At 38.2% G+C, this 12,439-nt stretch overlaps 1 protein-coding gene across 3 annotated transcripts in view; it reads right to left on the bottom strand.

Moving 5' to 3' along the window:
* INTS2 (integrator complex subunit 2) overlaps positions 1–7,325 on the bottom strand; it is a 60,504-nt gene extending 53,179 nt beyond the window's left edge. The window contains exons 1-5 of one of the 3 annotated variants that reach the window (XM_042915865.1): positions 7,271–7,325; positions 5,679–5,985; positions 4,911–5,049; positions 1,248–1,350; positions 47–160 (exon numbers count right to left, since the gene is read on the bottom strand). In XM_042915865.1, the coding sequence (XP_042771799.1) occupies positions 47–160; positions 1,248–1,350; positions 4,911–5,049; positions 5,679–5,985; positions 7,271–7,280 (673 nt within the window). In that variant the 5' untranslated portion in view covers positions 7,281–7,325. Of the gene's footprint in view, positions 1–46; positions 161–1,247; positions 1,351–4,910; positions 5,050–5,678; positions 5,986–6,987; positions 7,235–7,257 lie in introns of those variants that run through there. The other 2 variants (XM_042915863.1, XM_042915866.1) reach the window with 2 other exon arrangements.
* Between the last annotated feature and the right edge of the window lie 5,114 nt (positions 7,326–12,439).

The raw sequence follows: 12,439 nt of genomic DNA on the forward strand, positions 1-12,439 counted from the left end.
ACACCAGCAAATCTCTTCAATATCCTATTTTAAAATTATGTTTTACCTTCATTAAAACTATCAGGAACATTGGCCACCAACAGACATAAGAACCAAGCACCATTTCTAACATGTAGCAAAGCTTCAGCTACATCCACTATAGGAAGCAGAGAAGGGAGCTCTATAAGAAAACAAAATCAACGTTACTAAGGAGTGATATTTCACAAACATCATTTAAGAGCAATAAATTTAGGGGCGCCTCAGTTGCTCAGTTGGTTGAGCGTCTGACTTTGGCTCAGATCATGATCTCACAGTTCATGAGTTCGAGCCCCGCAGTGGGCTCTGTGCTGACAGCTCCCAGCCTGGAGCCTGTTTCAGATTCTGTGTCTCCCTCTCTCTCTGCTCCTCCACCACTCACACTGTCTCTCTCTCCTTCAAAAATAAATAAACATTAAAAAAAAAAAAAAAAAAGAGCAATAACTTTAGGGGGAAAAAAGCAATAAATTAAGGTACTTTCTTTTCACAGTCCAGAACAAACTGTCCAGCCACATGTGGCTATTTAAATTTAAATTAATTGGTGCACCTGGCTGGTGCAGTCCATAGAGCACAAGACTCTGGATCTCAGGGTTGTAAATTCGAGGCCCACAATGGGTAGAGAGAGTACTTAAAAATAAAACCTTTTCAAAAACAAATAAATGGATAAATAAGCTTAAATTAATTAAAATTAAATAAAATTAAAAATAGCTCAGTTACACTGGCTACATGTCCAGTAAACCGTAACTACATGTGACTAGTGGCTACTGTATTAGAAAGCACAATATAGAACAATGCCACTGCTACAGTCGGCAGTGTTGGTCAAGAGTTACTTGCATGAAAATCTTTGCATTTTTATGTCCTCCACCTTTTTAATCCCATTCAAAATTAGTAAACTGAAATATTTTAATCCTCCCACAGGCATTGTCGTAACTTTTAGCTTTTTATATTCCACTTATCAATTTACCCTTTGCTTTTTTCACTTACATATTATGACCATCTTCAAAAATCATTAAATTTCTTCAAATACACTCTGTTAATGGCTGCATAACATGTCATACTATGGATATAATATAATTTACTAAATCATTGTCCTATTATTTGCCACTTTTATCTTAATGTTTTAAGGTATATTTTTATAAAATATGTAAAATAACACAATATTCAAAGTTAAGAAGTTACACAGTATCATATAACAAGAAACTATATTTGTAATGTATCTTAGTAGTCATTACCTGCTTGTAAAATACAAAGTACATCTGCAGCTTCCTCCAAATAGACTGGACTCTCAAATAGCTCAGATGACTTAAAAAAAAATTCTCCACTGGACTCAGACACCTTAAAAAAGAAAAACAAATAAAAGAAATGATGAACTCTATTAATTTCAGATAAGCCCTCACTATTTTTATAATTATCGTTGAGCTTACAGATCATGTCTCTTAATATGTCATTAATATACTTGCAGCAGAATATGCAGTATTGGATAAATTTGAGCCAATGTAATCACAATTAGTCACATTAATTATTATTCAGACATGGCAATCTGGGTCTCAATAATTTATTTCTATATAAATATTTGGAAACATCTGGAATTAAAGACAAGCCAAACAAATGAACTAGGAATGCCACCTACAAAAGTTGCAGCTCAATAAAAGGCAAAAAACAGTAAACTTAAAGCAGTATAACAAATATAAATGATGTTCAATTCCAAATGAACTGCAGGAAAACCAAAAAATAAAAATGTAGGTCAACAGAAGTACCCAACTTTTTAAAAAATATCCTACAGCAGTTTCATCACACTTTCCATTTGCTACAGAGTTCTGAACTGAAAAACTGGAAACCTCCCAGAGGACAAAGATCACTTATTTTACTAGAGCCATCAAGTTAGGTATTAAGAAAAAGATGTAGGGAAAATATTGATTGAATTAAGACTATTAGGGGCACCTGGGTGGCTCAGTCAATTAAGCATCCGACTTCAGCTCAGGTCATGATCTCCAGTTTCGTGAGTTTGAGCCCCGCATCGGGCTCTGTGCCAACAACTTAGAGCCCGGGAGCCTGCTTTGGATTCTGTGTCTCCCTCTCTCTCTACCCCTCCCCCCTCTCTCAAAAATAAACTTAAAAAAAAAAATTAAAAAAAAAATTAAGACTATTAGTATAGAAGAGAGTAGAAAGAAATAATTGTAATAGAAAAAACATTTTTTAAAAAATTTCTAACATATACTGGAATTTAAAAAAACAAATAAATTTTTAAAAATAAAAAAATAAAGGGGCGCCTGGGTGGCTCAGTCGGTTAAGCGGCCGACTTCAGCTCAAGTCATGATCTCACGGTCTGTGAGTTCGAGCCCCGCGTCGGGCTCTGTGCTGACAGCTCAGAGCCTGGAGCCTGTTTCAGATTCTGTGTCTCCCTCTCTCTGACCCTCCCCTGTTCATGCTCTGTCTCTCTCTGTCTCAAAAATAAATAAACATTAAAAAAAATTAAAAAAATAAATAAATAAATAAAAAATAAAAAAATAAAAAAATAAAGATTTCTAACATATCTCTTTTTTTTTTCTTTTTTTTTTTTTTTCTAACATATCTTAAAAACTATCCAAAACTGACTAACTGTACCACCCACCACCACCAGTATTTTCTCTGGAAATAGAATTTAGAGGGTTTGGGTCCACAATGTATAAAACTAAACATATTTTTAGAAAAAAAATTTTTAAAAAAATTTGTTTAAGTTTATTTATTTTTGAGAGAGAGAGAGCAAGCAGGGGAGGGGTAGAGAGGGAGACACAGAATTCGAAGCAGGCTCCAGGCTCTGAGCTGTCAGCACAGAGCCCAACATGGGGCTTGAACTCACGAACTGCACAATCATGACCTGAGCCAAAGTCAGACACTTAACTGACTGAGCCATCCAGGAGCCCCAGAAAAAAAGTTTTTTTAAGTTTTTTTTTTTTTTTGACAGAGAGAGAGAGTATGCACATACATGTGCACAGAAGTGAGAGAGGGGCGGGGGGGGGGGGGGCGGGGGGAGAGAATCATAAGCAGGCTCCAAGCTGTCAGTGCAGAGCCCTATAGAGGGCTCAGTCTCAGGAACCGTGAGGTCATGACCCGAGCCAAAATCAAGCAACAGATGCTTAACTGACTAAGCCACCTAGGCACCCCAAAACTAAACTTTATTATAAACAAATTGACCTTGAAATTCTAACAGTAAAGAACTTTTGCCTCTGAAACTCTGGGCTTAAGATATGAGCCATCTTAATATAAAGATCCTGTTGAAATAGCCAAATTATGGAAAGAGCCTAAATGTCCATCAACTGATGAATGTATAAAGAAATTGTAGTTTATATACACAATGGAATACTACTTGGCAATGAGAAAAAATGAAATATGGCTTTTGTAGCAACGTGGATGGAACTGGAGCGTGTTATGCTAAGTGAAATAAATCATAGAAAGAAAGATACCATATGTTTTCACTCTTATGTGGATCCTGAGAAACTTAACAGAAGACCATGGTGGAGGGGAAGGAAAAAAAAAAATGTTAGAGAGGGAGGGAGCCAAAGCATAAGAGACTCTTACAAACTGAGAATAAACTGAGGGTTGATGGGGGTGGGAGGGAGGGGAAAGTGGGTGAAGGGCATTGAGGAGGGCACCTGTTGGGATGAGCACTGAGTGTTGTATGGAAACCCATTTGACAATAAATTTCCTATTTAAAAAAAAAAAAAAAAAGAAATCACATATATTTTATATTTATGCTGTATAATATTTTATGAGGGAAATTACATCCTATAAAGGTATTATCAAATTTGGTAATTTGTACAAGTCTTGAGCTACGTACCCTTCTAAATATCAAAAAGGCATTATATGGAATCCATACAGAAAAAAAACCCTACAATAGAAAATTCATCATAGGTATAAATGAGAAAAAATAGTAGTTAGAGAAAGAAAGCCTTTAAGGTAAGCATTTAATATCTTTTTAAGCCTTTTGGGGAGCCTGGGTGGCTCAGTCAGTTAAGCATCTGACTCTTGATTTTGGCTCAGGTCATAGTCTCAAGCCCCACCTTGGGCTCTGTTCTGACATCACAGATCCTGCTTGGAATTCTCTCTCCCTCTCTCTCTGCCACTCCAAAATAAGTAAATAAACTTAAATATTTTATATATATATCCATAAGTTTATTTATTTGTATATTATTATATTACTTATATAATAATATAATTATACATTATATATAATTATATATTATATACATTATATTCTATTATTATATAGTATTATATAATTATTATATTATTTATATATATATTAATATATACCCCTTTAAGCCTTTCAAAGGAAAACACAAAACAAATAGAAATATGTGTAGAAGAGGGGCGCCTGAGTGGCTCAGTCGGTTAAGCGGCCGACTTCGGCTCAGGTCATGATCTTGCAGTCCGTGAGTTCGAGCCCCGTGTCGGGCTCTGTGCTGACAGCTCAGAGCCTGAAGCCTGTTTCAGATTCTGTGTCTCTCTCTCTCCCTGACCCTCCCCTGTTCATGCTCTGTCTCTCCCTGTCTCAAAAATAAATAAAACATTAAAAAAAAAAAAAAAAAAAGAAGTATGTGTAGAAGAGTATACAACCTGCCTGCCTTCTTGCTTGTGTTTCTACTTTTTATGTGTAGACATCAAATCATGCATATTTTGAGGTGTGATTAAAATAAATGCCTCTTGGAGTTCCTGGGTGGCTCTGTGGGTTGAGCATCTGACTCTTCGTTTCAGCTAAGGTCATGATCCCAGGGTCATGGAATCCAGGCAGTGTTGGGCTCCACGCTAAGCGTGGAGCCTGCTTAAGATTCTCTTTCTCTCTCCCTCCCTCTGCTCCCTTCCCCTACTTACTCTCTCTTTCTCTCTCTCTCTAAAAAATTTTTTTAAAAATGCACCTTGTTCATAATTGCCAACAGCTCACTAAGCACAAGACGCAATCGACGAGGTGAATCACTGTGTTCAAACTCTAATGTCAGTCCATGCTGAAGCTGTGATACCAGGATGCTCTCTCCACTGCCTCCTCCAAGTTTATGCCTAATAAAGCACAAATGTGTACAACAATTATGAGAACACTGGCACAAAAATAGCATAAAATTATCTTTTGTTGAAATAATCTACAAAAGAATGTATGAATTATTTTCATACATTTCATGAAAATAATACTTCTGAAATACTATTTAGTTTGCCTATTTCAGGGATTCACAACCTATATAAAGACACCAGCTAATAGTTAACACCCACTTACATGAACAGTTGCTCACTCTTGGATTCACAATAAGCAGGAAAGGACCAAACAACTGCCCAGAATTTGGGAAAATCAATATAAGCTTAAAAAGCCTCCCAGGTGACTCCAGTAAATACTTCTACTTTTAGGGGAACTTACCCTACCCACTTCCCACTGAGACCAACTGGCCTATTCAGTTTAGCATGTATACAATATGTGTAGCCAAAATTCTCTACACATTTTAGAATATGGAATTCTAGAATTTTAACTATAAATAGAAAAGAACTAAGTAAAATGCTCTCCAAAGTTCAGATTCTCAATCTTTTCTGGGGAAGTGCATCCAATAAAAAGTCCTAAAATCTCCAAAAAATATTTGACTCCCTCTTCTTTGACAAATCTGAGTAAATCCCAGTCCACATATTATATAACACAACATTACCTAAGCTGCTGTTCTTTGCTGGCATCCTGTTCTAAAGCATGAAAGTCCACTGACAACAATGCAACAATAGAGTTGACAGCTTCCACTCCAGACAGAAGACGAAGGATGAGTTTTTTATCTTGAGCCCAGCTCTGGCTCTGGTCAGCAGGAGCACAAAGTGCCATTCGCACCAAGCAGGGCAGAAGAAGTCTCAATTCTGGATCACTTAAAGATGCCAACCGAACAACATCCACTTTCTGCATTGCCTCAAAAGCAAAAGGGCTGACAAATTGAAGGCTTGTACACTCAGCCATTATCACTGTTGATCCTAATGGTAAAAAAAAAAAAAAACGAAAGTAGGTGTATAACTCCTACATGTATGAATGCCCCTCTTTTTAAAAACCCTAAGAAGTGTGGTCTATCTTTAATATGCCTCTATGTTGTCTATGTTTCAGGCACATGTGAAGGCTCCCTATGTTTTTACTCCCACCTAGAAAATGAAAAAGAAAGCAGAGTATATTAACATTTCTTCCAGCCCTCGGGATCTTCTAATACTTATTTTGCAAAGAAGAAATATGAAGCCCAGAGAGATTAGGTAACAGACATATAATGATTACTACTAGTGGCAAAATCCTAGGCTGAACCCTCATCTATTAAATCGCAGTCCAAGACTTTCTCCACTGCATCAATCATCTGAGCGCCGCAATGCAAATAAAAGTAGTATAGTTAAGAAGAATGTGTTCCTCGTCCATATCTCTTTAGCTTCTTATGCCTATCCAACCAATGTAAAAAACTTACTCTTCTCTTTCCCACCCTCCACCAGTCAATAAATGCACTGCTAAATCTCACTAGGCAGAAGCAATGCCAGACTCAACGTCCTCAAGGCCATAACACTATCCTAATGTCCCCTGGGTTGCTTGGTAAAAAATTGCTGTGGAGCTACAATTAGCTATGGGAGAAGGATGAGTTCCACTTGAGCACTTCTCTTATCTTCACTAATCAGAAGCTTAAAAAAAAAAAAAAAAAAAAAAAAAAAAAAGGCAGGGAGCAGGTGGCCAAAGCCATCCCCTCCAATCCATCAGACTAGCAAAATCATGGGTTAACAGAGTCGTGGGCAGAAACGCTACTTTGTTTTTAAACAAGAGGAGCTGGCCTTTTAACACAGGGGCGGGCTGAGGGAGCAGTGGCGCCAAGCAAGACCGGTGTGTGTTCACAGGTCTCGCCCTCAGCGTAACGAGAACCAACCAGTCCCCCTGGCAGAGAAATGGAAGGCCAGTGACCGACGTGGACCGGAGAACGAGCTGAGGCCTGAGAAACGGAAGCTTCATACCTCAAGATTTACCCTCCAACCTCCCGGGACTCAACACCGATTCCGCGCCCTACAGGCGGGACACGGTAGAAATCGAGAGCGCGGCCCAAAGTTGGGCCTAGGCGAAAATCCGCATTCGCCAAACCCAGCTGTGCCCTGAATCGACACAGGCACCAAAAACCCAGACGCCGGGACCAATGGGGTCGGCAGTGCGATAGGGCTGGATGGGGACACCGCACAAAGGCAGAAACCGCACTGAAGGGAGGGGAAAGCGGAGGGGACTGTTTCAACCTGCACCCAGCACCTTCATTCATCCCCAGCGTCTGGCTCCCGTCGGCCACCGTACTGGACTGAGAGGAAGGCTGTCTGCAAAGGAAACCCAGAGACGTCCGCGCTGATGCAACGGTGCGCGTGCGCGGTCCCACCTCTTCCTTCCCGTCCCCTTAACTGCATTCCCGAAGATTTAAAATGCTGCTTTCAGTTTCTTCTTCCAAAATCTATCACTTTTATCCTTTCCGATTAAATCTTTAAGCCCCTCTGACCTGCAGTTTCATCTTCACAGGATTTTTGTGGCACTTGAATGACATAACGTATGTAAAAGAAACGTTAAAGTTGTTTCCGCCATCCTTTGACCGGAACGCTAATGACTGCACCCTTCTTTCTGTCCCTGCCTATGCCTCCCTAGCACTTAAGCTCTGGAATCGTGGGATTTATAGGCGAATTTAAAAATTAACCTTTTCCTGATCTTTCTTTCGCTCTTGACCTCATACCCTCATAGTCACAAGTGAAACATCTTAGTTTCGGGTTTCTATGCCTTCGGGTCCGGGGTTGGGGCATGGGCAAAATGGGTGAAGGGAAGTGGGAGGTACAGGCTTTTAGTTATGGAATGAATAACTAACTCCCTTACAACATAGAGATTATAGTCAATGGTATTGTAATAGATGGTAGCTACACTTATGGTGAGCCTAGAGTATAACATAGAGTTGTCCAATCACTATATTATACACCTGAAACCAGTGTACCATTGTGTGTCAACTATACTTCGGTTTAAACCAGAACAAAAAACTCAAGGTCCATAGACCTTTAGAAAGTGGTGGATGGGGTTTCAAGAATTCCCTGGAATCTGAAAAATTGTGTGTGCTTGGCACTTCTGGAAAGAGGACCCAAAACTTCCAACAAGTTTTCAAATAGAGTCTAAGCAGAAAAGATTAAAAACTAGTCTCTGTATATTTTCATACTATTTCTAGTTTCCGATTTAAGCAATGTGCATGTATCACCTGCTTACCAAATACTGTGCTACAAGCTGGGAGCAAAAATATTTTACAGAGAGAAATACAGCCTCATACTATATAGTTTCCAAGATTTCACAGAGTACTAATCTCCTAATAAAGTCTGCTTTCAGACTTTCTCTTCTTTCAACAAAGGAAGAAGAGAACTAATGTGTGTTTCATTGTTTCTCAAACTTATATCCACCTGACCTACAGTTTCACATTGTGACCCAGGACACACATGCTCATATATGCCCACATTTAAAAGGAACAAAGTTTTTATGAAATAACACATACTACATGTTATATGTTCTATTTCACTTCTTTAAATTACTGGTCACAGGGCACATGACTGGCTCAGTTGGTGGAGCATACGACTCTTGATCTCGGGTTTGTTAGGTTCGAGTCCTACATTGGGTGTAGAGATTACTTAAAAAGAAAATCATTAAAAAAACGTTTAATTGCTGGTCACTACACACTAAAATTGATTTCACAGTCTATTCGGTCACAAATTGTACAACATTGTCATTTTTAAGCTGATACTTATTGAACACTTGCTAGGCACTAGTATTTTATATCTGTTACCTGATCTAATTATCTGAGGTAGGGAACAGTCTCTATTTTATAATTGTGGGGAAATTGAGACTGAGACAGAGGTTAAACAATTTAATCTCCCTGGATGGTCTTTTCACAGGAGGAGTATGAAGAGAATTCATGGTTTGGGGGATGAATAAGGGGAGAAAGGGGATGTGAACTAAGTGATTTTTAAGATCTCCTCCAATTCTAGGTGTGCCTGGGTGGCTCAGTCAGGTAAGTGTCTGACTTTGGTTCAGGTCATGATCTCTCAGTTCATGAGGTCGAGTTCGAGTCCTGCATCAGGCTCTGTGCTGACAGCTCAGAACCTGGAGCCTGCTTTAGATTCTGTGTCTCCCAATCTTTACAGTCTCCCTCTCTCTTTGTCCCTCCCCTTCTAGTGCTCTGTTTCTCTCTAAAATAATTAAAAAAAAAAAAATTTCTTCCAACTCTACTTACAATCCTGTAATCACTAATGAAGAAACAACTTACAGATCTGTCTCAATCTAACAGCAAATCACACCCAGCTCAAATAAGATAGCCAGCGTGTAATGGAAATGAATACTGACACTTACCTTCTTCCAAGTCCCCTTCTCCTTGTCTTCCAATTCTTATCTCAGTGAATATCACCACTACCCAGAATTGCTCAAGCCAGAAACCTGGAAGTTACCCTAGGCTCTCGCCTGTTCCACTCATATCCACTTAGTCAAAGTCTTTGAGATCTACATTGTTCACCAGTGAAATCATTTTGACAGCCATACAGAACTCAGTGAAAAAAGATTTACTGATGGACTTTTGAGTTTTAAATCTGCTTTTTCTGAGGTGGTTTCTCTAACTATACTAAAATCAACTTTTAAAGACTTTGCAGCTCAGATGCTTAATTAGATTAAGAACTTATAGAAAAGTAAATAATGCTACAAATTAGCCCTAACATTTAGTTGCCTATAAACCACAAAATGTTTGATTACTAAAGGGGCATATTATGTAATTATGGTGTACACTTTGCGTTTGAGAAAGAAATGTTTGAGAAAATAATCCCCCTTTAAGACCAGTGTGGCACTGAGGCTCATTACCATTTTACTCACAAAGATATTTCTTTTTTAAAAAAGATTTTATTTTTTAAACTAATCTCTACATGCAATATGGAGCTCAAACTTACCACCCCGAATTCAAGAGTTGCATGCTCCACCAACTGAGTCAGTGAGGTTGTCCCCCACATAAAGACATATTTCATCAACTCTATGGTGACTTTTTCACATTTTAACATCTCTGATATTGTGGTGTCTTAAGATCAGTAATGATCTTTTAAATTTGTTTAGTGGTACATATAATGGTGTCTTACAATTACTGGTGTTTAGATTTGATGAAACACGTTGCTTAGTTCCTATTTTTACTTAAGTTAAAAAATAACACTCCTTCCTAAGTGAAGTAAACATTCTCTTCTGACTGGCTTACTATGATTTATCCTTTTCTACTTAACTATTTTTCAGTAAGACTGAGGGAAGAAAAGGAGAAACAAACAGAAAGAAAAAACAATACTATGTTTCAGGCACACTAGGTGCTTTTATGTAGATTATTGCCAAGTAAATGAGCTTCAAGAAATTAGAAGACCTAGGTATTTAAAGGAAGACCAATATTCTTTAGAAATTGACTCATAGAATTTTGGAAGTACAAGGATGTCAGGAGCCATCTAACTCAAATGTTCTCAATATGGAACTCTTTTTATAATTATCCTCAACAGTGTCCTATTTTATCTTGAAATCCCAAAATTTCTTCCATTGTTTCACCCTGTCAAGATCTTTTGGACTCTTCTTTTACACTGGCTATCTGCAAAGCAGATCATCTCTTCATTAATTTTATGGGTAAAATATTGAATGGAATTGGGTCCAGCCAAGATTCTATAGTATGTTAGAGACATCCCTTCAGGTTGATACAGCTCCATCAACAAGCCTTTTTTGGTATGATTGTTCAATTAATTATGAATCATCCCGACTGTTGAAACACTTCCCTGCTTTGGGATAAAGTTCATTTTCCTTAAGGTGGCACTCAAAAGACAGTTTTTCACAGTCTGAATTCTTAGCTCTGGTTTGGATTCCTGCATTATCTATCCCACCATAGTGCCTCTGTTTTAGTCTGTTGGAACTGCTGTTTCCCAAATCCTTCATGCTATTCATGGACCTTCTCTCCCACTGTTCCTTCGGTCTGAAATTCCTTTATTCTCTTTATGTAGTACCTCCTATGTATCCTTTAAGTCTCACTTCCAGTGTTCCCTTGCTAAGAAATCTTTCCCAGACAAACCGCCTATCTCTTAAAGTATCCCTCTTCGATATTCTCGATATTCTCAAGGCTCCCTTTACTTCGTTCCATCATAGCACATCACACATTGTACTACATTGTTAAAATTTGTTTCTCCTACCTTTCCAAAGTAAGTACTTGGAGGGCAGGAACTAAAGTATGGTACTTAATACTGGTTTGTTGAATTAATGATTTAAGTGTAACAATACCATGAAACCTTATTAAATAACCTGAATGTCCATTTCCATGATCTGTTTATTAATGCTGTCAAAATAAAATGTAGATTGATACAAGAAGCTATTCCTTCTTGTATATGCACTACATTGTTGTTCTTATCACTCTAGAGGGCTTATGGAACTAATTATGTATACGCATGTATGTTTCTCAGCAGATTGATGGCTAAAAGTCAAAGGTGTGTATCTCATGACTAGTGTAAACAGTCTATTAAATAGTGCTTTAGTGGAACTATGCTGGTCTCTAATGAACTTGTTCATAAAGTGAAATAAATTATTAGTAGTTTCTAGGACATAACATTTGAGAGAGAAAGAGAGAGAGAGAATGGGTAGGGCAGGGGCAGAGAGAGAATCCCAAGCAGGCTCCTTGCTGTCCAGCACAGCCCAGTTTGGGGCTTGAATTCGCTAACCCTGAGATCATGACCTGAGCTGAAAGCCAAGAGACAGACACTGAGCTTCCAAGGCACCCCATCTTTTTAAAAATTTAAAAACTGAGCAAGTTGTGCATTTTCACTATTCTGGAACCTTTCAGTTTTCCACAGCATTTCTGAAATCATATCTACAAGTTCTTTTAGTACCGAGGATATATTTCCTTTGGACCTGACACCTTTAAATGCTTTAAATCAGTTAAGTATCTCAGATTTTATTTCATCATATGTGTGTTACTTTATGTTTTAGAGCTTAAAGACCCTTCAAGCTGATTTCTTTTTAGTCAGAGTAGGTTAGGACAGAAGGGAGATAAAAATTAAGTATTAAATACTTGATTCTTTGCATTTTTTTCCATGGATGATCTTGCTAGAAACATATTTTAAAAGTCCTGTTGTTGGGGCACCTGGGTGGCTCAAGTCAGTTAAGCGTCTGACTTCACCTCAGGTCACGATCTCATGGTTTGGGAGTTCAAGCCTTGCATTGGACACTCTGCTGTCAGCACAGAGCCCGCTTCAGATCCTCTGTCCCCCACCCCTCACTCTTTCAAAAATAAACATTAAAAATAAATGAGTCCTTTTGTTGTAAGCATTTGGTTTTTTTTTTTTTTTTTTTTGGTCTGGCAGGTCTTAAATCACAACTCTTCTAGAGAACATAGGTATTGTATTAATCATCCCT

Source organism: Panthera leo, chromosome E1 (genome assembly GCF_018350215.1).
Source record: "Panthera leo isolate Ple1 chromosome E1, P.leo_Ple1_pat1.1, whole genome shotgun sequence".
Classification (NCBI taxonomy): domain Eukaryota; kingdom Metazoa; phylum Chordata; class Mammalia; order Carnivora; family Felidae; genus Panthera; species Panthera leo.